The 27014-nt window shown below is 42.4% G+C and overlaps 1 protein-coding gene across 2 annotated transcripts; it reads right to left on the bottom strand.

Annotated features, from left to right (window-relative positions):
* Nucleotides 1-98: 98 nt before the first annotated feature.
* On the bottom strand, nt 99-25216 carry LOC133984935 (importin-13-like). 2 transcript variants are annotated; one of them, XM_062424453.1, is made up of 23 exons: nt 25091-25216; nt 24671-24757; nt 18841-18966; nt 18393-18749; nt 17943-18196; nt 14024-14164; nt 13524-13665; nt 12874-13040; nt 12110-12230; nt 11578-11725; nt 11303-11484; nt 11035-11061; nt 10680-10814; nt 8827-8979; nt 8325-8405; nt 8073-8210; nt 6990-7086; nt 4966-5018; nt 3218-3284; nt 2998-3056; nt 2800-2889; nt 2491-2672; nt 99-2309 (listed from the first exon to the last, which is right to left on the bottom strand). In XM_062424453.1, exons 1-23 carry the CDS (start codon nt 25109-25111, stop codon nt 2213-2215), a joined length of 2925 nt encoding a protein of 974 aa, XP_062280437.1. In that variant the 5' UTR covers nt 25112-25216; the 3' UTR covers nt 99-2212. The 2 variants fall into 2 exon arrangements, with proteins under 2 accessions (XP_062280437.1, XP_062280438.1); XM_062424454.1 differs by having other exon boundaries at nt 25176-25215.
* Between the last annotated feature and the right edge of the window lie 1798 nt (nt 25217-27014).

Genomic DNA, 27014 nt, shown 5'->3' with positions numbered 1-27014 from the left:
CTGTGAGGCTTTGATTGAACTGTTAGAATAACAGAAAAGAACAATCACTCCCAAACAAAGACAAGTCAGGAGCTGCAGTCTTAGATATATTTAATAAATTAAAGCCAAGGTACAAAAACAATGTACATTTCATTCCCCCCTCCCATCATCCGCCTACTACTCTTTCTTTAAACTGTGACAAACATTGTTTTAGTTTTTCCCCCATCAGAACGAGACCACAATACAGATCAAGGATCAGTGTTGAACGTCCTGTCATTCACAGTTCAAATCAGACTCAAAAGGCCAGACAGCTCGCTCCAGAGCTAATTCCCGGCTTAAATAATGTCTTTCAGTATCTCACGCACTGAATATGTTTGTCCCCTGAAACCCCGAAACCCCCCACAAAACACATACATGCTACATGTCTGCAGGCACCTCGGATAAGACAGAAGGATTAGACTGAGATTAAGTTTTATCAGAGACCACAGAGTACATTTCGATGCTGAGTGTTATTAGATGTCAACTGATCCTGCTTATTTACTAGACAGTGTATTTTACAGCCGTCACATCACTTCACCAATAATGTCTCTAGCGTGATGGATGAGCACAGAATGCCGGTGCTTGTTCTTGATCCAATAACTTTCTCAGAGATCTTAGGTGTTGTTAGTGAGCTCTCTAATCCTTCTTGGTCATCTCCAAGGCAGTGACTCAGATGGATGAAAGGATTTGGGTGGCTTGTTCACAAGCGTTTTGTTAAGAGCAATAGGCTAGTTGGTGTGCAGTCTGAGAGATCAATAACTGACAGGTAAGTAGATAAGTCTGGTCAATGATTATCACTGACCGGTCATTACAGATGATGAGCAGGTTTAGTAGATAGGTGAAATTGCCAGTGAGCAGCAGAGGTGAGGTACTGGACGTGCCTGGTCAGTCATTAAGCAAAGAGTAGTCTGAATGAGTGTGGTGTGAAGAAATGAACGGGCTCTTTGTGTAAAAGATAGGAGGAAATTATGCATGTGTACTGTAGGTCCAATATAAGTGCACTGAACATGTGGAAAAAAAGATACATCTGTGCACACACAACCTCTCATACATACAGGTATGAACACGCGCACACACTCAAATACACAGAAGTGTTCAGCAATAACTGTTAATATGCACAACTTGATTAATATTTTTGCACGATTACAGTGACTAAGCAGTCCAACGTCAGGATTATTAATCCCTCCGAACACTCAGTTCCCTTCTCAGTGTCCATCCTGTGCCCCTTTCTCACTGCCAGCTACTATAATTCCCTTTCCCCTCCAGCCGTCGCTCTGGGCAGTCCTGCTTCACCTTAGGGACCACTGCATTCAATGCTTTCCATAACCAGAGGAGACTGCAGTATGACTGGGTGGGACTGTATGTACATGAGGTACAGCCCTATTCAAAGAGGGCTGGGTAAGAGAGCAGACTGTTTTTAGTCAGGTTATGTGGTGTTCGGTTGTCCTTCTCCACTCATACCCCCCAAAAAGGCATATAGAACAAAAAAAAGGACAAATTCACGAAACATTTCATGATAATTTGGCAAATGCAGAGATCACAGGGGGCATGAGTTGGAGTAAGGTTATTGAATTAATGTCATTTTTCCTGCAGAATCCTCCCCCTGACATTGGTCCTCCTCTCTTCCCATTAGCAGCAGCAGGACTGACAACCTCCGTCTTTCTATATGTGTATACATATACATATATATATAATTAATTTGATTTATTTTGAAAAATAATGTCAAGTAGCTACGTACGATACCACTACCATTTCATATCGATGCTAATCACCAGAAAACAACCTAGGAGCCACAGGAAGATCTAGAAAGGCAGAACAAGACAGAGATAGGAGGACGCGTGATGCAGCATGCTGGGAACGCTGCTCAAACTCTTCCTTTAAGACCTTTAAATAAGAGGAGGAGAGAGGAGAGGAAGAAGAGAGAAACAATCAATCTCAGAACAAACAAAAAAAATGGAAGCAGAGAGGACTGCCTCCCTGAAGCCACTGGGGATTGAATGTTTGTCCATTAATCCGATGGCAGGTCTGTGCTGGAATGGTTCCATGTCTTGTCCTGCGGTGGGGCGGGTTATCATTACAATCATTTCATGATATCTTCTCTGATGGGGTTTGTGAGAACTGTGTTGTTTGTGGGTTCGTCTGTTTTGCACTGAGGGCAGAGGTCACGGTTAGGTCAGAGTTCAAGGGTAGAGTTTCAGTATTCAGCGGCGTACTCTGTACCATGGAGCCCTCTGCACAGTAGTGTGAACTCCTTCACTATGTCCTTCACCCTCCTCTTGTTCACTCGTTCTCTACATGAGAGAGGGGGACATGAAACTACTATGAAGCATATGACACTAATCATGTGGTTGATTCATTTGCTATTAAACAAACAAAACAAATGTACAGAACATGTGCGCTTAAATGCAGAAAATATAAAACCATGCAACTATCCAAATGTTTTTCCTGGGTGAAAATGTCCAGTGGGGTTACCTGAGTATCTGCTGAGAAAAATTGTCTTTCTGTTCAGTTGTGACCCGTGTTGATGGGAACCCTGGTGGCTGAAGCGCCTCCTTCAACCACACAGCCAGCAGAGAAAAGCAGTTCTTGTTCAGAGAGAAAAGCACTTCGGCGAACTGGTCCATCAGGCTCCGAGATGCCCCGCCCCCGATGCCCTGGAGAGAGTGCGGAGGAGAGATTTTACGACAAGGCCTTAATTACAATATCAGAGGGAAAAAAATTGCACCAGAAGTGAAACAGCGTTTTTTTCTGTGGTGTGACATGCAAAATGGTTCTTCTCACCTCCAGTACGGCCTGGATCAGCAATTTGCCATCCTCCTGCACCACCCTGGCCAACGGAGGCACATCTGAGCAGTGGGGTAACAATTCAGTCTACGGCAGAAACACAGACAGTCAGCAACATGGAAGCCAAGTGACTCATTAATAAACATGTGTATTCTTGCAAAGTTTCAAGTTGTCTGTGTGTATGTATGCGCTCACAAAGAACAAGCATGTTGACTTGACTGTCGGAGCTTCGGGAAATTTGAGTGACAAAACTCCTAGAAGTGGGACAGAAAGACAGAAATATAAACAAACTATTGAAGGACGGTGTCAAAAATTTACAGTTTGTACTTTGTACTGACAGGCAAATATTTCGCAGGCACTGCAGCAAAACTCCCACTGCAGTGTGTAGGGGTGTGTGAACGCTGTGCAAACTTACCACAGTGGAATACTGCTTTCACGTCAAGACTCTCAGACAAGAACAAATCGGGCTTCCGTTTGAGGGCCTAAGAGGCAAATAAAGGCATTACACTGAGTATGTTTCTGTTGGACCGACCCAATCGGCACTGCTGCACCACATTCCACTGCATAAGCTCCTTCAAAATACTGCTATCAACAATACCCGCTCAGCCTGGTAGCCGGATCTGACAGCAACACAGGACTGAGAACAGATCAGCCTACCAGGCTATAGTGCTGTCTCCGTCTGTTTAAGAAAAACTATCTAAACTCATACAGAGATCCTCCAATGCAGAACTCAGCAGGTATAACAAACAAATTGCAAAAAATCAAACTTTGAAAATCATTGGAAACTTAGGTCAAACTAAAGGCAATGATGGTTTTTGGCTTTGTCTCTTGAAATCAATTGTATTTGAAACATTACTTTTCCTTGTTTTCGGTTGACTGGATTGAATATGCAACAGAAGTGTGTAAGTAATTAACATGTGCAGATAAAGAGAAACACAACTCATCTCGTAATAATGAACTCATTCAGGATGGAGGAGAGGGGAGAGGAGAGAGGGAGAGAGGGAGAGAGATGAAGGTCAGATCTATCCGAAGATAGAAAACAAAAGGAAGAAGAATGAAGACAGAAGACAAAAATATAAAACAGAAGAGCCATCAGCCAATTTGTCTGTGCTGATTAATATTAGTTGAATATTAATTCATTTGGGCTTTGATTGGCTCTGGGCTGGAATGACATCAGAGGAGGACTGGGCTCGGAGACTAACCAGTCACCTGGGAGCACAACGCTAATACTGACGCTGTTGCATCATCCTCCAAAGAGCTCTGCATCAACTAAAATATTTAATCTACAACTCTGAGAGCGTTGATGTTTTTTTCAGGGAGCAAATGTGCCCTGATGTTGACTTTACGGAATAGAGGGGAAAAGATTTAGTCAAATGTAAGTGCATTAAATAGTAGATTGTCATGCATTATACAGCACGGCCACTTTTTTAGAGCTATGTTTTTTCAGTTTTCCAAGCAGCAAGTAGAATATGTAATAAATCAATGTGATGATTTATTGAAATTACTAGTCTTCTGTGAGTTATGAGTATTTCTTGTCATATTGTGTTTACAAAATCTTTTAAGAGCCTATTAAATGGCAACTAGCTCAAAATAAGACCTTTTGCTGCTTTTTTGGTCTTTCTTGGCTACTGAGACGACTTTAGAAAAACAAGGTTTACACCGAACTGTGACAGCATCTTTACAGACTGTCGTTAAATACTGAAAAAATAACATAAAAATGGTGACACTGTGTCTTTCAGGCCGAGTAGCATTTTGGAGGCTGTTCAGGATCTCTGCCGGTCTATACTATAATCAGTTAATTAAATCAACACAGTGAGAGTATTATAGGTAATGATGGTAAACATACAAGATAAGGACTGTTGTGTATACTTTAAAGAGCATATCAGAAACGGATTACGGGGCTGTCAGTAGGTAAAATGAAAATCCTACTGTACGTGAGGTGACTGTTAGACTCAAGAGCGTTTGAGGAGAGACGGGGGTGTCTTTCTCAAACATTCCCCTCATGTTTCATTCCACTGCCTCGCCTATGTGATGCCGCAAGGTCCGGTAACAAAGAACAGAAAGAGGTAAGGAGGGAGAAGAGGACAGAGAGGGAGAAATCAGAAAAAGAGAGAAAGAGAGAGAGAAACCCAAAGTGAATGAAATAAGAAACCAAAAACACACCTGAGCTTGGAGTTGCATAAATGAATCAACAATATCAGGATGATCCCTGGGTCCTAAAATATAATAAAGATGAAACTTAAGAAATCATAAGAGAATAAGAATAATATACAAACAGCAACTGAATAGATTCAACAGTCATGTGGAAATAAAAGAGAACTCAAAAATATTTCATTGAAATAATTCACACGTGAGTAAGGAACGAAGGGGAGAAGGGGGGGCATATGAAGCTTTGGCAGAGTCTTGGAAGAACAGACCAACCAAAAACAAAAAACAGGCAGAAGACAAAGACATGGGTCTGTTTGGAGAGAAAAAAAGAAAGAAGTAACGAGAGAAAAAGAACAAACCTAAAAAAACAAAAGTGGGTTTGGAGTGGGAACCCAGGAGGCACCTCTGTTACTGTTACAGTTTGGAGGGAAAGGGGCACCGAACCTGAACGAACCCCCTTTTTTTTTTTACCTCCTTCCCTGAAGCACCAGTGGCATCTTCATGATGATCAAATGACAAGCAACACTCAGATTTTAACAAGTGCCTCGGGGGAGGAGGTTACTGTCAAGGGTCCGTTCAGAGCTGGTCAGTAAGATCCCCTTTGTTTCAAAGGTGAACCCATAACCATCAGTATGAAATCACACTCAAAGTTCAAGATAAGTTTTGATATCTATACCTCCCTTATGCTGGACACAGACTACAAGACTTTTTTTTTTTTTTTTAAATACGACAGATTGCAAATGATGCACATTTAAACACACGATTCCTGTAGAAGCTTGTGGACTGAAGAATCTGCTTTGAGATTCTTGACTTTCAAACATGCTTTTCTCCGATGGGTCAAGATTGATGTTGGAAGGACTCCAACAGCAAACTTGTAATGAAACAGAAGAAAACGTCTGTAGTGAGCGCCCAGCTTTAGCTGTTCCCAGACTCCAAACAAGTTTCCTGCTCAATACCCCCCTCCAGCCCTCATCCACAAACACACACACACACACAACCCCTTGAGAGAATACAGGGCTTATTCAGAGGGCTGTGATGGAGGGCCCAACTCTAATCCTAGCACAGCAGTGGCTGCAGTCGTATTGAGCTGGCCAGCCCTGTCATGTTATATGTCAGCCAACTGAATAAACTAGTGGTCTCTGTGTTGTGACTGTATCCTGTATTGATACTGTCTACTGAAGGGCACCTGCTCAGAAAAGAAAAAGTTTAGGAGGCAGGAGGAGAGGCAGCCATTAAGTAACCAGTCAAAGCAGGAAAAGGAGGAGAAGAAAAAAAGGACAACACAAAGGGAAGGGGAAAGGCAGACAGAGCTGGCACAAGAACCCTAAGCCATGTTTAGTAAATGAAATTATTCCATCTCATTGATGAACGTTTTATGTTGAGAAAATCAGAAGTCTGGCTCAGGTGCCACACACATGAGAAATTGTCTTTGAACAGTTTAGAATAGAAAAGGAATTTTCATGCAGCCCAAACACTGAAATAGTATATTCATCTACAACTTCATAAAGGTGTAATAAATAATTAAAAAACAGAGTAAACAAAGACCTGGCAGATCAATACAGAAAACATTGCATTGTGGATCACTTGTTGATCAGTTTAAAGCAAACCATAATGCTCTGAAAATGATTTAATCAATGATCAGTGCAGTGCCAACACAAGTCTGCATTGATAAAATGATCAACACGTTGAACAGACAGGAAGAGCAAAGTTTAAAGGTTGACTGTTTACACAGAGTACAACGACCTCTGACTTGTTGTCATTTGCCTAGTTGTGGCCCTTGTGCTGAGCTGTTTATTGGTCTTGAAATGTAGCATTATGTCAGAGGTTCCGAGCTATTCCAAAAAAGAAATGGGTGTATATGTCACCATAACACATCAAATATTTATTTTATTGTTACAAATTTCATTTTTTTCCTCCTCTGTTACAACAAGAAACAGTACTGGACCCTGTGAAATCAAACATGATCAGACACATTTACCACAGAATTGAACAGATGCATTTCACAGTATTCACAGTCCCGCCCCGGCCGTACCCCCTACCTTGTTGGAAGATGGACAATGTTACCGAGGTAACCAGCTCAAACAGAGCCTTGATGGGTGGGAAGTGGTCTGTCTGGCTGGCAAAGATATGCACCATCTGAAACAACGAGACGTCACATCAGACAGTCACTGTGTTTACTTGCACACAAGAAAGCAGGTTATTGGAAGAGAAACCGCCGAATGTCTGTAAAACCTGTGTTTACGTACAGCTAGTTAGTATTCAGGTTTTTCCCCCACACAACATTATTTTGAACCAAGGCTGGCATGTTTTGAGTGTATTTGTGATATATGACAATGCAGAGTTATTTTTTCCTTTCTTGGGCTGATGGCACAGTGAGGAAACAAGCTCTATAGTGAGAGCACAGTTTTTATTACTGTGCAAATGTGTCAGATTTTACAAATAATCTACTTTGCAGCTGTGGAAACATAGTCATTTAGACTTTCAGTTTCAGTTAGATTGAATTGATTTAGATACAAAAACCCAACACTATGAGTAATGGTCTCAGCCCTCCGCACTGCTGCCACAGAAATACTTAATGTAAAACTACACATTAATGGCCAAGAAATCCAGTTTCTCCAGCAGAATTCTACCAGTGTTAACTGGATTCCCTACATTGATTAAATAAACGAGGGCATTTAGAAAAAGATAAAGAATAAAATAAAAACAATCAGACTACTTGGGTTTATGTAAATTTACTTGATGTGATGATCACTAAAATATCAGTGAGTGCTTATAATCCAAAGCAGTGAGGATGATACAAAACTGCTATTTATTATTTAATTATGTCGACTTTGAAAGTAAATTTAGATTAAAGTCTTAAAGACTTATTATCTTTTAAATGAGTTTTATTCTTCATCATGCTTGAGAGTGTGGACCTGAATACAGACTGAAGCTGTGGATGAAATTTTACAAACTTACACTGTCTCCTCATTAACCTTGGACTCACTGGTGTGTGGTTTATTAGCTCATAAACAGCCCTTTCCGACAAAACTCAAACATCTCTTTGCATGTAACTCTTAATTATTAAAGGAAGAATATTAATGAGTGTTTTTGGGTGTGTGTGCACATGCATGAGTGTGTACCTGTCTTGTGAGGTCAAGGGCCGAGGCCTGGGGAATTGTACTGTACATCTGCCCGAGCATCTCACTGAGCTGAGACACCATGGGAGCAAAGTCATGCAGCAGAGTCTTCACAGACTTCTCAAAGATAGCGCAGACCGCCTGAGGAACAACATGAAATCAGTCTCACTGAAATGTCACATCTGATTAAAGTGGACCAATTTCTGACTAAAGCAGTGGTCTGACAGTATGCAGCTGCACATGCTGATGACTTACCTCTACAACCTGCGAATCGTTGAGCCACTTGCTGAGTACTGTCTGTATGAGAGCAAACACTTGTTGCAAAACCACGACAACCTGAAACACAAATAAACTGCATGAAAATATAGAATGAACAGAAAGCAAAGTCATAAACAAGCAGCAGCATTACATGATAGCATTTACACATGGGTGCATGCCTATTAGCAAAATTACTATGGTTGAGTGACAGGGCAAATTTTTTTCCTGTTGGCCACCCTCAACCCTCAAACCAGCTATAGCCGATGCATTCAGTGGTGGATGTAGTGGGGGGAGTTGAGCTCATATAGCTGCAAGCACCATGTGCCTTTTACAGCTACTGAACTGCAATGTACTGGATTAAAAATCCTTTAAGTGAAGTTTACATTGGCCAACATTTACAGTATCATTCATAGATTAAGCCTTTCATTGATCATTCTGTATTTGTCCAGTCATCCAACCATACTAATGACAGTGGTGATGATGATGTGTGGTGACTGACTGGGTTTGGTCCAGGTGGGGGTGGGGCTGTTTTGACAGGTGGTGCCGAGCCATCCGCTGACTCATCATCCTGCTTGCTGATGTCCAGCGTAGTGAACAGGTTGGACAGCAGTCCCAAGATGTGGATGATTGCTAACTTATTGGAGGGATTAGGCTGGGGGAAGAAAAAAAGAGACAAAAACGCAGATAAGAAAAGCTGCTTTCATATTGATATACTGAAAATGTGCTAGTAAACAACCCACTGCTCATCAAGTTCATTTAGTAACACAAAAGCTACCAACATTTTACTCCTGAACAGTACAAGCAACAATTCAAAAATCCAAAAAAAAACAACTTGTTAAATACTTTTGTTTATCACTAAATACTTGCAAGACTAATGAAAATCCTCTGAGCTTTGTTTTTTGTCCTAATTAGCATTAGCATACATTATCATGCTAAAACATAATTAACATTATACCTGCTTAATATCAGCATGTTTGCACCATCATTGTTTGCATGCTAGCATGCTGACATTAGCACTTAGTACAAAGCACTGCAGAGACTCTTGTTGTCTGCTGGTTAGACTAAGTAAGCAATTCTAAGACATAATTGGGGCATTTGTCAACATCGGGCATCCTGTCAGTGAATATATTACTTAATTACATAATTATTACTTACATTTATTGATCATTTTAAAAATGATAATTCATTTCAGTCCTAGTCAGTCACAGTAGAGGCAGGTGTGTCTGTGTTGTGACAGATGGAAAGTAAAGGCTCTTTCTCATTTGAGCTCTCTCTCTCAGTGAGAGGCAGACACACACTCACACACACACCTCCCCCAGGTAAAATCACTAATTAGGGTTTCGACAAGCAGTGTTTAATCACTGCTCTGTCTCCATGGTGATGTGACAGAGCGAAAAGACTATGAAGAGGACGAAGATGCCTGCCACACCCTTTAACAGCCACATCTGTAATATCTCCTTTGACATTAACTGCCGTCACAATGTTAATGCTTTCACTGTACAACACCTTATCATACAATAATAAGTGTACACATCCCAACAATGAGAGTCACTCCATCAATTTTAATGCAGTCAGCCCCATGAGACATCACGGTCATTCATGTAAACCTGAGGGTCTGCCCACTAGGTGCCACTATTTGTCCTGCTCCACACACAGCACCTGATTTCCTAGTCTGATGTAATGCCGAGACATCAGAAGCTTGGCAGAAACCAATAAGAGAGCGAGGAAGTCAGAGAGAATGGATAAGCGCGTGACTCTGTGTGTGTGTGTGTGTGTGTGTGTGCATGCACTGTGTGGAAGGTGAGACAGGGACAGACAGAAAGGAATGAAATGCTTCATCTGAGCTGACATCTCTGCTCATCCCACCCGAGGACTTTTCTGATGGTGGAACAAGGAATCAGGAGAAATGCTGAGAAGCAAAGTGTGTATTTTTAGATTAATGACAGCTCCATATTTGTACCATTTATACTATCCAGTCTGAAAATACAATCTCTTAGACCTGACATTTAAACTCAGTCATCTTCTGCACAACTGTGGGCATACATGTGTGAAAGCATGACCAGTAAAGTAAGTGTTTGTGTCTGCACTTTAATTTGCTGAACTCAATTTTTTTTCTTCTTCTTCTCTTGTTGTGGTGTGTGTGTTTGCATGAAAATGTGTGTCTTAGCTACTTCCACATGAGTCACTAGCCCATGGTGCAGGGTCAAATCCAATCTGGTCCCGTGGAGAAATGTTCCACTGCAGTGACACCACACAGACTCGAGGCCTGTTCCTATTGGGCGGAGTCCAACCATGCCTGTGTGTGTGAGTGTGTGTGTGTGTGTACTGCTACATGTTGGTCTGCGTACGCACCGTTTCGTCCGCTAGTTTCTCGAGTTGCTGAATGTACGGGGTGATAAGAGAGTGAAGGTTTCTCAAGATGTCTTCCACAGGGAGAGCGGAGAGCAGGAAGCCGAGAGCCTGCATCAGCCACATACACTGACTTGTCTGTCAGAGGAGACAATGTAGGTTTAGTTGCAGGTTAATCACGCAGTAAATAGTTCTGTACTGATATAAAAAAAGAGATTTTTTCACAACACATACACGTCAAGCTTAGACTAAGGGCTGCAAACACATTACGTCTGTGTTCCTTATTTAAATGTCATCTATGAACTGAGTCAAGACACACAGTGAGAGAGAGAGAAAACGGCAGAGGACACACACTGACCTTGTGGATCTGCTTTATAAGCACCTCCTTGAGGAAAAAAAAGAGGGTTAGAGTAATTCTTCTATTTTGACAGCACTACAAAAACGACCCCATTTAGCAATGAAAAGTAACAGGAAAATGATCCAAATGAAGTGATTTTAATCGTAAATGTTATTTTGGGAAAGCAGGAACCTTACAAAAGGCTGCAACATTCAAGTGTTACAAGTAGAAAAAAATTTAACTGGCTCTCAACTGAAAAAAAAAGTTGTGCAATTATGTATGCACGTACCTGAGAGACAGCTACTATGTTGGTTGCGTAGGGAGGCAGGTCATATTTGCACTCCCTACAGATTTTCTTGAGTGTAGAGACAGAGGAAATAGAGAGGTCTGGGTTCCCTAAAGCCTGTAGCACCAAGGGCAGGACACTGCTGAGCATCACTGGGTGGTCTGCCAACCACTCAGCCAGAGCGCCTGGTAGGAAAACAACAGTTACTTTGTTGAGTTTTTTTTGTATCATGTCATCTTTAACTTCCGCTTCCACTGTGATAACTGCATTTGTCTCACCTATAGTGAACATCACTGTGTCTGCCAACTGGACGTTGTTGATGCTGATTCGGGGGATGAGTCCTATTAGGCCCGGGATGACGTCAGAGTAATTCACATCTATTGTCTCTGCTATGGACTGGAAGCCGTACAGCAAAGCTTCTGTGTGCTGGAGGATGAGGATGCAGTCAGTGTACTTATAAGCATGAATTGACAATATTGCAGCAATTACAAAGCTTTTCTTAATGAAGTTAAAATAACTAAAATCAATATAAAAATGTTTCAAATAGTTTAAATCCTGTACATATACAATATTTTTATAACTACTTTCCACTTGCTTTAGGTCTATTTTGATTTGAGTGTGTGGACTCTATGCAACCTACCATATAACTATAATGATAATAATGAAAAATAGGAAACAAAATACTGGTTTATGAAATCTGGTATGACACATTTTCAGTACTGGCTTCTGTGAAACATTCAGGGAAAAAAACAACCAAATGAAAATAGTTCCCATTTTCTCTTTGCTCATCTGTGTGTATGTCTCACCCACCTGCCATGATGTGGGCTGCTCCGCATTAGTCAACAGTCTTCCTAGTTTATCATACAGGTTACTCAGCAGCTCTGCTCCGAGCATCTCATACACATACATGAGTGTGTCAGAGATATCCACCCTGGAGGACAGACATGCGCAAACAGACATTTTTAGAGGAATGCAATCTTGGATCCTCATCTGTTAATCTAACTGTCAGCCATGTTTGGCCATTTCAGCCGGCAGTCCAGTGAGAGTCTATTTGAGAAAATCACACTCATTTACTGACCGATCATCCTGTCAGCGAGTCTCTTCTGAAAAACCTTAGACCTTCACTTAAAACACTTGAATACAACAGTGTGTAGCAGAAATTAGGGTTGGGCCGATGGACAGTGCAATCGTCCGTCGCCCATAGTCGACAGTAATCGACTAAGCCCTCTAACACTGTGATTTAAAAGCTGCCCCTCTTACCCTTCGTCATATGTCCATCTTTTTCACAGATTACATGAATAAATGATCCTTATTGGCTTCTATTGCAGTGACAGTAATGTAACGAGTGTAGCTGTCATCAACTCAATTCAAATGTTATCTTCACTTCATCTGCTTCACTGTCTCCATGTCGTTCCACAAAATGAAGATGGACAACAACAACGAGACATCTCAATGTTTCACTGTGGACATCGTCACATGCCAATTCTCTAGACATCGCCAAGCCCTAGCAGAAATAGGTATGTAGAAAACACAGAAAAAGGGTCACTCATGCTAACACGCACACATCCACCGACCTGTAGATCCGAAACTGTTCTTTTTCATCTGAAGACCAGGATGCGTACTCCTGGTCAGAGGGGAACTGGGCTTTGTGCAGAAGAACATCTACCAACTGGAAATACACTGGCCTGTACACCTGCAGGTACACTGTCTGCTTGTCCGACTCAAACGACATGATTTCATCCTGAGGATCGAGCAAGGAGGGGAAAAAAACATAAAATACAAGACATAAAAATTTTTATGCACCGTATAGAGTAAAAGCAACTGTTCTGGCTTGCACAGTATTTACATGCAAAGGGCATCAATAGTACATTTTATTTACTGAAAGACATTGCAAGCACTATAATAAGTTACTTACAAACTAAGAAATTAAATGAGTGAGATCGCAAACAAGCAGCACATTTATGCAATCAGGATGTGTAGACACAGTTGATGTTGATCTTTTTTATAGTCTTTGACATATGCAAGTTTCCAGTAAGTTACTATTCTAGTCTTTCCAGACCACAAAGTGCAAAGTTTAATTTCTGGGTTTGTTTAACAAGCTAGAAAATATTATGCTAGAGGAAAAAGTTTTTTTAAAAACCATCCCAGATGGAAAACATTTGGTGAGTTTTTAACTGTAAAACTCACTTTAATGTCACAATACACTGACTCAAGATTCTCTTACTTGTAATGTATACCAGAAGGTTAGTGTAAGGGAGCTGGTGGTCTCGTTGACTGGGTAGTGGCCAGGGATACCCGTACAAAACATGATCATGTTGACTAAAGCCAGGAAGCTCTGCCAGTGATCCACCTGCTCCAACAGAGTCCTAGAGAGAGAGAGAGGGAGACAGAGGCAATATGTTGGATCCACAATGTCAAGCTGATAAAACCAAATTAAATTGAAACTGAAATTGATAGAGGGAGGGGTGTGTGAGGGCTGTCCAGTGAAGTTGATGCACAGGTAAACTTGAACTTTCCTCTTTCTGTGTCAAAGATTAACTTAAAAATTGTCCCCAGATTTATATTTTGTTATTGCAACTTCAATGAAAAGTGAATTACAGAATGTTTGAATTGCAATTCGAGACTAAATAATGACTGAATTGTGTATAATCATATTATCGCCAAGATAACTGTACTGAAAGATTTTTGTTGATACAGGTCTACAGGTAACAAACACAAACACACCTTGAGTGGTTCTCTCCCAGTGTGACGGCGATGCGGCAGATACCGTGGCAGGTCTCCATGTCTCCATTCTGAACGGCCTCTCTGAGCTGCTCCTGGAGGGCCAGCACTTGAGGAACCAGTTTCAACAAAGTGTTCACATATCTACACACACACACACACACACACACACACACACACACACACACACACACACACACACACACACACACACACACACACACACACACACACACACACACACACACACACACACACACAAGAACAGACAGTTAGGAGCGCAGTTCATTTAAAGAGAAGAAGATCCTGTAGCATGCACAGTGAGGTAAAGTAGCATCCACTGGTGAATATAAAACTGACTCACATCGCTCACAGCTAGGTTGATATATTTATTGCTGCCTCTCAAGACAAGTGTTTATTTCAAATCAAATCTCAGTCCAAGTCAGTCCAACCTTTGATCTAGCACACCCACCCTAAAAAACCCACACATCTACCAGCGACCAGAAAATCTATTCAAGGCTCCTGCTCCGAGCTGCGCCGCTGTCAGTTATTATTCTATCTTCCTCCTGCTGTCTCAGCCATCTATAATTCCCTCACTCCAGCTACAACACACACGCTGCCGACACACAAACTTACACAGACACATCTATGTACACGCACACTCCTCTTCTCAGGCTCAGATCTGCTCATGTGACAACATCAGACAACATCCTCCTGTCATCCTTAATGACAGCAAGAGAAGAGGTGACATTTGGAGATGAAGGGCGTGCGTGTGTGTACGGCTGAATGTCACTGAGGAGATTATGTGCATGTGTGAATGCTATAAATGTAAACCATATTACGTGTGTGTTGGTCCCTGGAGGGTTTTGTGGTATGCAGGCGGTGCTTCATCTTTCAGGAGAATGTCAATAGGACGTGGCTTCAGGTCGATGAATATTTATCAATGACAAGGCAAGGTTGTGTGTCTTTCTCGACATTTAGGGGGAAAAAAGCAAACCCCCCCCCCCAGTATTTCTCTAAGGATGTAATTTAGGGCAGCTACTAATAAATAGTTTCATTATTAATTTACTTCTGACAAGAAAAAGATTGTTTGATTCATAAAATGTAAAAAAACCAAAAATGTAAAATGGCTGGTGGTCCATCTCAGGTTCAAGGAAACCACATTTTGGTCAACCAATAGTCCAAGCCCTAAAGCTATTCAATGAATGAATGATGAATGAATGAGAGAAGAGGACTCACATTTGAGAAGCTGGACCTGGATAACGTTTGGCATTTTTGCTTTCTAAATTATTCAACCAATCATCTCATGATCAAAACTGTAGTAAATGTATTTTCTGTCTGTTGATATTAAGGCTGGATTTCGGTACTCACCAATAAAATAGTATCGAAACTTCTCCAGTCAAACTATGCCTGCATTCGATCTTTTTTGTACATAGATTTAGAAAATGACTATGTCTATGTTTTTGCTTGCAGCCAATCACCAAAAGCGTTGGCCATATCAATAGATATTATACTCAATTTTACAGTTTTCTTTACACCTATTTAATGCATATTTCAACAATTTTAACATATTAAGATGCATTTGTGTAGAAATCATCTGGATGGTCAAGAGTGGTGGCATTTTATGCCACTGAATGTTTCCATTCACATGATGGGTATGGATTGACATAGACTCTAGGGGTTTTGGTATCAATTTAAGAGAAGTGGTATTGGTACTGGTATTGTGATTTTTTAAACGCTACTCTGGCCTTGTTGAAATAACTAATTAATCAACTTCATGTTTCAGCACTTACGTAATCCCTTATAGATCAACGTTATCAAAACTGATGCTAATACGCATTCTGTGCTCTGCAGGTTAAATCCTTGGAAACATTTGTTATAATAATTTCCCTCAGGTCCTCTGGTCCTACATTATGAAGCAAAGTCCCCTACTCAGCAGCCCACGCTGATTCAGCTCCACCCTTCTGTGATGTGTTGTGTATGAATCTGGCCTCCATCTAATAAGGCTCTACCTGTGTGTGTGTGTGTGTGTATGTGTGTGTGTGTGTGTGTGTGTGTGTGTGTGTGTGTGTGTGTGTGTGTGTGTGTGTGTGTGTGTGTGTGTGTCTGGTTTGTGTTGGCCTACATCCTCTGTTCGGATGTCTGAGCAACTCTGTAAGAGCAACGCAGGGACAGACTGCACTTAACTCTGAGTGACTGTGTCTGTGTGTGTCTGTGTGGGTCTGTGTGTGTGTGTGTGTGTGTGTGTGTGTGTGTGTGTGTGTGTGTGTGTTTGTGTTCCTATGAGTGGCAGTGTGCACTCATGCACTCAGAGAATCATTCATTTTTAACAAGGTGCTTTGCAGATGCAGGTCATGGACTCTTGGCTCAAGAAAAGAGGACTTAGTGTTTATGTGATGAGATTAAAAGGACAGAATGGTTTTGTGTGCGCGTTTCCTGTTTCCTCTCATAAGATGATGAGATGACATTCTGGAGATTCCTCTGAGACTGTCTGCTGCAGTCTCCGCTCCTGTTCTCTAAATCATAGTTGTCCATCCTCTCCTCTCCTGCTGCCTGCCCAGCCGTTGCACACTTTCTGCCTCCTTCCTGACTCCTCCTTTATGCCCCCCTCTCCATCCCCCCCTCCTTCCCACCTCCCCCTCATCCCTCTCCCCACCTCTGATCCCCTCTGCAATTACTGAAACACTCTGAGACAGGGGAAATTGGTTGCCTGGCAACAGGATGCAGCTGGACCAATAGCATCCCCCCAAATGAGTTGACTGTAATGTGTTTAAACAGAGGGAGAGAACAAGAGACGGAGGAGGGCTTAGTGGTGATGGTGAGAAAAGAGAACGGGGAAAAGGAAGAGCACAAAGAAACAGAGGCAGAGTGGGAGAAAAGATCAAATACACAGAATAAACAGGGAGGGGAAAAAAAGAATTTAAGAGAATCTACAGATAAAAAAAGGTGGGCTTTGAGTCTAGAGGGGATGGGTAAGAAAAACCTTATACCAGGTCTTCTTATGGATCTTCTCCCACACATTAACACAGACATAACAAACACAATATATATGCTAAGTGTAACCCAATAAATCACACAGTGTGCTGACGAAAACAGAGGCCATGTGTCTCAAGAGGCGCAACTAATGGGACAGTTAAGACTTTTGGGTGGACCTGACAAACACACACAGTGATCAGTATGGAATAGCACAGAAAAGAGTGAAAAGGAGCGGACATTTATCCAAAATAAGAAAATCCCACCCTAATTCTTCCTAATGTTTAGGAGCCTGGGATCACTTGCTGAGACTGAGGATGTTCTACCTGTGACTCCACCGCCATAAATCGTCTTCCCACCATCTGCTCAGCACAACATCGGTGTGTTTAAACTGACTTGTCAGCAGCAACTTCATAGGTCCTACCCCTCCCTCTCCCCTCCCCTGGTCTGTGAAGAGGTGTGGAGGTACGGAGGATGAAGTCTTTTATTCTCGCGCACTCTCACACCTTCTCCTCCTTCTTTTAACACCCTTTATTCTCTTTGCATCGTCCCGTCATCCCCGCCCTTTCTCTCTCTCTCTCAAGGGGAGGGGTAATGGGTGCCTTCCATGTCTGAATCAACCAGGGCATGATGACATCTCTCCCCAGCTCTGTAACCATGGCAACACCAGCCAACCGAGAAATGCTGCTCTCCTCCCCCTGGCTGTCAACTTGCCCTGCATCAGTCCCTCCCTGATGCCCTTCCAGTGCCCACCCTGTCTGTTCCTTTTCCTTCGGCTAACACGCCGCTTTCTTTTTTTCCCCCTCCCTCTCTTTTCCCTCTACCTTCCACTTTCACTCCAGTGTCATTCCTCCAGTCATTGCCATGGCCAGCTTTCGTGCCACAGTATTGATATTTCTTTCCTTCGCATCCTTTTGGTTTGGTTCGCGACACGTATCACAATACACACCTTTGGGAGTCAGGCTGTGAGATGGCGTTGACGATCGCTTCCACCGCTGTGTCGAAGAGCTCTGGGTCAGGCAGGGCGCTGAAGCAGTCGTGCACCAGGCCTTCACTCTCACTGAGGGGCACGTCCAGCAGCACCCAGGATGACAGGCAGCGCAGCACGCGAGCTTTCACCGCACCGGGGCTGTCTGTTCTTCGCAGCAGTTGCTGCAGTAAGGGACACACTGAGCCCCATTCCCGGCCCAGAGCACCCCGTACCTTAAGGGCAAGAGGAGAAGAACGGGGGTTAAATTGCTGGTGTGTCACTCATATGCTGCCCCTCTGCTTAATGAGTATTAAAAATATCTGGTTTTCGGCACAGATACCAACATGATGCTTTATATGATGCTCAGTTTAAGGCCTATAAACACCTCACTACCTGCAGAAGTGGGACAAGGTGTTACTGCAGACGTACCTGTCCCTTTCGGTACTGCGGCAGGCGGCTGGTCTGGAACTCCTCAGGCAAGACGGTAAGTAGCTCCAGCAATGCCAGGCAGCGTGCCCGCCCGTCTACCCCTCCCCCCTCCTCCTGGAACACCCGCACCATCTCTGCCACGGCGCCGGGCCAGGCCTCGGGCATGGTGTTGAGCGCCAGCGAGGCCAGGGCCACACACAGCCGGGTGAGCACCATCTTGGAGCCGGAGGAGAAGCAAGCAATCTGGGAGAACAGCTGGCTCTTCAGAGATTCGTACTGGTCTGTGGGGATGTCCGACCAGTAGCGAGAGATCTTAGTGTGAAGTGCACTTGCACCAAAATACTGGATCTCTGGCACCTAAGAAAGATAATAAGATGAATGCAAATGATGAGTGAAAAAAATGAAGCTTTTTGTAATGTCCATGTGAGTGTTTTTGTGCACACTGTACCTTGTCTGGGCTCAGCAGAGCCCAGCAAAACTGCCAGGCCTGAGGGGACACCTGGGCCTGCATTAGCCATTTCTGGGCCAGATTCTTGTTTTCTATATTGGGATCGTAGTACAACTGGTGGAGGGCCTGGAAATAAAGAAGGAAAAAGAAATGAAAACAATCCATACAATCTTTGGATGTTTGAACTATATGGGGGTTGAACAGCTTTGTACTATCAAAGTCCATGTGAGAAATGTTTGCTACTACACGCCGCACATTCACAACAGTGGGTGGTGTCAGAGATAACAGAACAGCTGAAAGAAGACAATGCCGTTCTTAAAGCCTTCGGTGGAAAGAGCGGGTTACCTTGAGAAAAGAGCATATTTTCTCACTTGCAAACAGGCAACAAACACACACACACATACCAGACATTTTACCTCGAAAACCTGAACACTGAAGAAAGCAATGACCTGAAAACAGCACTTTCTGAAGTACGGCTCTGAGTAATTTGAGTACTTGAGTGCAGGGAGAACAAGAAGGAGCAACCAATGAGAAAGGAGATAAAAAATGAGTTTGGGAGAGGGAAATAAAAGAAAAAGGAAAATGGGAGCATTAATTAAACAGGCACCTCTAATCCTGGCAGTGCCAGAAGAGACGTCCAGGCACAACAAAAAAAAAAAAAAAAAAGCCTGTTTTTTCTCTTTCTGTCTCACACACATGCTCACTGAACTAAAACAACTTGCAGCCAGGCACTAAGTGTCTGACAAGCAACACAGGAAAAAAACATCTATTCAGTGAGCTTCTGATCGTTGTCTTTACCCCTGAAGCCTGCTCACATCAATTCCTCCTCCACCAGCCATTCTCTTTATTTTCCTCCCTCTCGTTTTTGTCTCTCTTTTCGCCTCCCTCCAGCCTAAACTGCCCGTCCAGTTTCATTTCATCCCTCGGATCTCAAGCCTTCTTTTTAAAATCCACATTTCTCCCCATTCCCTCATTAGAGGAAGTTTAAACTGTCTGACAGGGAAGGATGAGTAATGCTATAAAGACACAGTGATGTGTAACAGCGTACGATTGCAGCTGTACAGAAGAACATCAATATAGAGTCAATGCCTGCTGGAAGCAGAAAGTCTCAGGTGGTGCTCTCTCGCCGTCTGCCAAAGTGCAATGCAATTATCTGTCTCCACTTACTGTACGAGAATCTGAACATGGCTGCCTGGGTGTTAATGAGCTGTTTGTTCGCATAGTCAGGTGGCATTTGTACATATATGTGAGGGAGAGAACTATAGGTGCAGGTACGGTATGTGCAGGTGGTATCATCTGAATGCGTCTTTTTCTTAGCTGGTCATCTACAAATCTGGAGAAAAATTAGTGTTTTACTTTGTGGCCATGCTATAGACGGTTACATGCCTTCATTCTTAAAAGCGGACACTTTGGGAAGGCCTTTGGTTAGTCAGCTGCTCTCAACCCTCTCTGTAAATGAGGCTGTCATATCAAAGTTCAAAGCAGCAGCAGATCATTACTGCAGCCCGTCGTGTGATCGCAGACCTCTCCTCGTCCAATCCCAGACAACGCTCATCTGAGCGTGTCTGTCCTTCCCAGGTTTATTATCAAAGCGCAAGACACAAAACAGTCTGTGCGTTTCGCCACTTTCATCTTCTCACAAAAGATCCACTGGCCGTCTCCTCCTAGAAATCACGCCACGTGTGGCTGTGATTGTCCGTTATTAATTGTCTCTCTCTCTCTCACTCTGGCGTGCGCACACCCCTGGAAACAGCAGTGTTTATTCGCAGCTGAAGCAAATAATTGTTTCTATCCACAGATGGCGGCAACCTGCATGAACCACCTGGCTTCACCTGATGATGGCGTGCTCTTGGCAAATACTGTCAAAGGTCATTAGCCTCCTCTGCACTCCTTTTCTAACGTGAGGAGGGAGGGGAAGAGGGGATGCAAGTGATAAAAACATAAATAAAAATGGTTCAGTTAAGACAGATTTGCCATCTGCTCCCGCACATAACCACGGATTTACTGTAGCTGGTATACACTTGTGTGCACCGAGCCCAGGAGAATAACTGTAGTGCATATCTGAGCTGTGAAGCAAAGAATACTACACGAAAGACAATGATGAAGCAGCACACATTAAAATTAACAGCAATAGCAAGGGAGGAGATTTAAATAAAGAGAAGTATTTGGGGTTGAGAAAGGGCAGTTTAATGCTACAAGGATGTCCCTAATATTTTATGAACCTCATTGAAATGTCCCAATGCACGCACACACACACACACAAACACACTTTGCACACTGTGTTCACACACAGCAGGTGACGGCATCTCTCTGCCAAAGGGTTCTCTTGTGCCATCTGTCTACCACAGTGTGACCCTCAAAGTCACGACAGGGATGGGAAGGGGCCGGGTTTGCTGCCGTGCTGCAGAGGGCATCGTCGCCACCACACCACCGACCCGTTGTGTCGCTGCGATCTAACTGAGAGAATCAAAGACGTGCAGAGGAACAGCGATTAATGAGGGAACAGAGAAGAATAGTTTGTGCGAGAGGGTGCGCGGGCGGTTGTCGACAGCGTGCGGCCAAGACAGAAATTAAGAGTACCACGTTGCCAATAGCGATAACATCTGAGCACACATGAACAGAAAATAAAACCCTTGCGTCGGGAGCGTTTTAAACTAGCAAGCCTCAGTTATGTATATGCAGTTTCCATTTCCACCACACGATTCAAAGCAGTGAATAATTGCAGCCACTGAATCAATATAATGTGATACTGTCACCAAGGATACGAAAATAAACACTAAAGAAACAGAAAAAAACATGTGTGGATCATGATATGTGCTCCACGTTGAGCTCCTATTCATTTCTGTCAATTAGTGGATGGCTTATAAGCGGATACTCATTGTGATCCCTCTTCCTCTTTCTGAAATAGCCTTTCTGGCCACCACAAAACTACTCAATACACCGTGCGCCATTTCTCAGTGTCAAATTCTGCCGCCCCGCTATGCTTGATAATTCACTAGCTGGCAGGCGCGATTGTGTCCTCTGCTTTTAAAATTCCACGAACACAGTTTTACAAGAGGCAGAAGTGCATCACAAGCCAAGAGCCTCCGAGCTAAGCGAGACTAAATGGACCTCGACAGCCTCGTTTGGACAGCGTCCTGTGTGTGTGGGGTAGTGGGGATGACCAGGTGAGTACAGATAGTTATGGTAACAGGAGGCCACCACTGTCAAAATGCTGTGAGCAAGAAGTCGACCCAGACTGACCCTCTACTGTGCTGTATTTTTTTTTTCTCTTAAGTGTTTGTTTGTCTGAGGGAGGAGGGGGTGCAAAGTGACAAAATCCAAACAGCAAAATGTTTTAACAGCGTTTGCAGAGCTCCCAATTTCCTCTAAAATCCATTTGCTTAGTGGATAGTAGATTGGATTGTAGAGGAGGCTAATTACAGTCGAGCGGAAATGTAAGGCAGTATACGTACCCATTCATTATACACACAAAGTTAGTGACAATGCGGTACTTTGTTTGACAGTCCTACGAATGAACAAAGGGCTTTCTATTGCAAAAAAAGACTAATTCTGAGCCAGGAACCATGATCTCCACCACCGTGTTTACAACGAGCACAAACTACACCACAGTGATGACTCTGCACTGCTCATCTTTTCTGTTTCAATCCTTTAGCGGCTGCAGCTGCTTTTATTAACTGATAGGAAGAGCAATTTGACCTCCTGTTGATGTCCTCAGATGAACAGCGAGACGTGTGTGCTGGCAGTGTGTATATTCGCAGTCACCTGCTGCTGTGCCTGTTTGGCAGAAAGAGGAATAAAATTACAGATGAAAGCAATATCTCAGATTTTTCTAAAGGTTTTAAGCAGGTGGTCGGACGCAGATACTAATGTGATGCTTTCAGGTGCACATGGAGAGGCTGTAAAGAAACCCATCATCTCCCTGTCATTCCAGTGGATGAACAAGATTGTGCTGATACCAATTAAATATAAATACGCCTTCCTAGCCAAAAAAAAAATTAAGAGTCTAAATATGCTTTCTAAATATAGCTGAGTCTTAGTGGAACAATCAGTCAGTTTTTAAATGCGTGTGCGGTGTAATTACAAAAGTGGTCAAAGACTTCGTAGGAAACAATACTTCAGATGATGCTTGTCATGTTTTTATCAGCTAATGAAATTTATAATAGTGCTCTACCACTTAGAGCAGAATGAATGCTGACGAAAGCATTCACAGGAGCTGAAAATGAATATCCGACAGAAGAAATAAGAAATCACTAATAAAATATCACATCTTATTCAGTGGCTGCTTTGCACTATTTCTCAGTGTCTAAAAAGAAGTAGGTTTGAAGGTCAGCGGTAAAAACATGCACAAAGGCGTCTGTGCCGAAAAAATCTTTGAAAACAAAACATGCACCTATTGCTTATTGAATAATCACTACACTGACATTTATCCACGGCATACACTTCCTGTATCTACAGTATGAATCAAAACAAATCAAATCACTGAATACCGAATCTATATCTGACATGCGGCTCAGATTATTTCCTTGTTGAAAATCAGGCAGAGGTGACACAAGCAGTTTCACTTGAATTGTAGCCGAGAAAAATGGTGGGAAACCCGAGAAAATAACTTCATGTAATAGTTACTTTGACGAAAAATGACTTTAATACATGATGACAAATTATTCATGACCCTCAACGTTACATTAATTATAGTACACATACAATAGGTGTGTGGGTTTCCTATCACTTTAGTTTATGTGAACAATATAAGAGAAAATGTTCTGTTTTTTCCAATTTCCCCACCACAAAATTATAATAGAATGTTTTCTCTCTCTCTCTCTCTCTCTCTCTCTCTCTCTCTCTCTCTCTCTCTCTCTCTCTCTCTCTCTCTCTCTCTCACACACACAGATCACTATTTTCACCTGTAGAGATGAAACATGAATGCATTTTTAAAAAAGGGGATTATCCACAGGGAGACAAGACCTTGCTCACTGTTTGTCATTCTTCTTCCTCCTTCATTACACCAGAAACCACAGTATCAGAGCAAACCATTTGCCCCCACAGGAATGTGCTTTCTCTGGTTCAAACCTGACTCTAATCATATCTGTCGCATCGCCAACAAACCCCCCCCCCCTTCTTTCTTTACTGGCACTGTCACAGACATCGACCCTCTCCCACCCCTCCCTCCCTCTCCTCGTCCCCCAATCCATCTCATCACATCAACTCTGCTCTTCCACAGGAGCACCTCTCTCTCTCTCTCTCTCTATCGTGCCATCCTCCCCATTGTCTCCCCACCCAGCCCAGCACATCGGAGTCTCTGGCCACCCAGCAGGGAGATTCATCACAGCAACCAGGCAGCCACAGTCAACACTGCCAAGCAAGCGCACAAACACACACACACACACACACACACACACACACACACACACACACACACACACACACACACACACACACACAGCCAATCCAACTCAGAAAACAAGATCCAGGCGAGCATTTTACAATGACAGAGATAACAGATCACTGGTGGACTATAAACTGCACATCATAAATGGACAGATCTGTTATTCTGTCCTGATTTGAACATTGTTTTCTTAAACATCAACCATTCACTAGAGACAGATCCTAAAGGGACAGATGCGTTGACTCACACGCATTATTTCTCTACACCAAATATACAATAAACAATGTTATATTATGAGGCTACAAGGCAAATAAAGCTATTCATCTTTCCTTCTCAAATCAACTGTCTCATCTAAAGCATGATCCCTTCTTTAGTCAAAAAACCTAGTACAGTATAAGATGACTTGGCTGCTGACCGAGGACTGACCGATCCAACAAAACCCACCTTCTCTACGTTTTCCACCGTGAAGTCCAGGGCGTCCGGTGTGGCTGCTATCCTCCCCGGCGTCTCCATAACTCCGCTGACACGGAGCTGTCAAATGATCAAAGAGGAGCAACACAGTCAGCCAATGTTAAACGTCGCTTTCTAGAAAAGTGTCGTTTCCATAATATTTCCACAGTCGCAATCAGAGTGAATAAGTTAGCTAGACGGCATCACAGATTTGGGTTTAATGATAACACGAGAAGCTAACCGGCAAGCTAACATTAGCTCGCCTCACTTGACAGCAGGCTAGCTGATGCTAACCTACACTATAGAAAAATACTATAGCAACGGCTATGCTAATATCAACTAGCTAACGTAGCGATGCGCCTAAATTGACGCTACCCAACTGACAAATTTAACCAAACGAGACAGCTATAGTACCATTTCAGAGTGTGACAGCATGATCAAAACAATGCCGTCTGTGTGTATTATTTCTAGGCTGGCAAGAGGACCGATATTTTCACACCTTTCTGTCCTGCGACGGTATGAAACGATGCTGGCAGCGCGCTGCCGTGCCGCTGTTCTGCCTCTTCTTGCTACGTTCAGGTACCGTGGGAAATATCGGAGTCACAGCGTAACTGGTGAGGGACCACCCAATTACCCGAACAGCGATTTCCCCCCAAAAAAATATTAAAGGCGGAGAACACACGAAAATGGAGTAATTAATACAAAAAAAATCGTGTACTTTAATGTTATGTATCATCACTTAGTTATGTATTTTTTATAACTGTGTGCCGTTTCCAGCTTGTTTGTCAGTTATATTGTTTAGATTAAACAATTGCTATGATATGTTTCTATCCGTTTTGTAAATGAAATTTGAAAGCAACATCCTGTTTTCCCTAATCTTATATGTGAACATTTGCATGCGGCATTTCTCCCCTCTGCCCAATGAAAAGTCATCCTCATGTTATAATGATGCAACAATTATATTACGTTAAAATAATAATAATAATAATAATAATAATAATTACAACAACAATAATAATATACTAATATAGAACTATGATGATGATGATGATGATGATTATTATTACTATATATTATTAGAGCTGCAGCACTTAATCGATTAGTTGATGGATTGTACTGCACTTTTCATTCCTACAAATTAAATGCATGTGAGTTAGGGTTACACAAATATATGTTTATGTATGTTGTTACATTGAAGACTACCAAATATGAAGCTTTTAAAAAAAATGTAATAGAGAAAACTTATCGTTGATATATTGCCAATAACCCCCACAAATAGTCTCACATACCCGAATGTATTGGAGTATTCAAAACGTGCAAAAATAGAACGTATAATACATTCCCATGTGTAGCCTGTATCCTCTTTACAGAAAGAACATATAGCCTATGAGCATATACTGAAAAATATAATGCAATATGAAAAAAAATACATGTAGGTTTAAAATGGGATCTAATAGTACATGCCTATATGTTAATTATCAGGGATTACAGTTGGATATATATTCGCCTTTGTGATTAAAATAAATATTTTTTTTATATGAGTGCTTGTAGGCCTGTATATTTTGTGCATATCATATCATAGCATGTGTATGTTATGATTTTGAAGACAGGACAGTGCTAATGTTAGCAAAAAGGACTCAACAGATCATATGTTCAAAATCAAAATATCCTGTAATCCTGGTGGCAGGCATACTGGCTGAAATGGTAAAACAAGACAGGAACATTTTCTATAAGCTGTTCTCTAATGATTCGGCCATATTATGAATGTAGAGTGTACCTCTTATATTCAATGTAATTGCTGACTGACTACAGTGTTTATGTCTTGATGGACATTTCAGGAGTCAAGAATCAGCTGTGGAGCAACAGCGCCTCCCTGTGGGTCATTGAAGACATCACACCACAGTAAAACGTCCTGCATAAAGCGTCAGCCATGAAACAAGTGGGGATGATATACAGTAGTTCAACTGTGAAGATCAAGCCAAAGAAAATGTCAATTTTTAGAATGGCCACTAAAACCCTCAGTATGGCAGACTCAGACTCTCTTCTTTCAATGTAAGCCATATTGTGCAGAAAGACCACAAATGACTGTTATTCATGTGACAACTCGGCCAGTTTAAGGTATAAATGGCAGGGATGTGTGATGTTTACAGAGCTGTGATAGAGCCTGTTTTCACATTGTGTTTCACAGCATGGAAACTGCTCAACTGATGAGAGGAAAGAAGATTAATAAGGTACTGAAAGTGGCATAGAAAGTCATCACTCAACATTTGCCAGGCATTGTGATATTTATTATACCCGCACACAAATGATAGGTCTGAAAATAATGAGAGAACCCCCC

Source organism: Scomber scombrus, chromosome 8, assembly GCF_963691925.1.
Source record: "Scomber scombrus chromosome 8, fScoSco1.1, whole genome shotgun sequence".
NCBI lineage: Eukaryota > Metazoa > Chordata > Actinopteri > Scombriformes > Scombridae > Scomber > Scomber scombrus.
This window is presented reverse-complemented; position numbering and strand designations above follow the sequence as displayed.

Bases quoted from the DNA above. Each gene is read 5' to 3' on its own strand.
- LOC133984935 (XM_062424453.1), bottom strand. From the start codon at position 25,111: ATGCTGTCACACTCTGAAATG. The intron at 8,211-8,324 runs GTAAGTCATCAG...GTTGTTCCTCAG, and splicing joins ACGATTCGCAGGTTGTAGAG to GCGGTCTGCGCTATCTTTGA. The intron at 2,310-2,490 runs GTAACCCCACTG...TCTCTCATGTAG, and splicing joins TTTTCTCAGCAGATACTCAG to AGAACGAGTGAACAAGAGGA.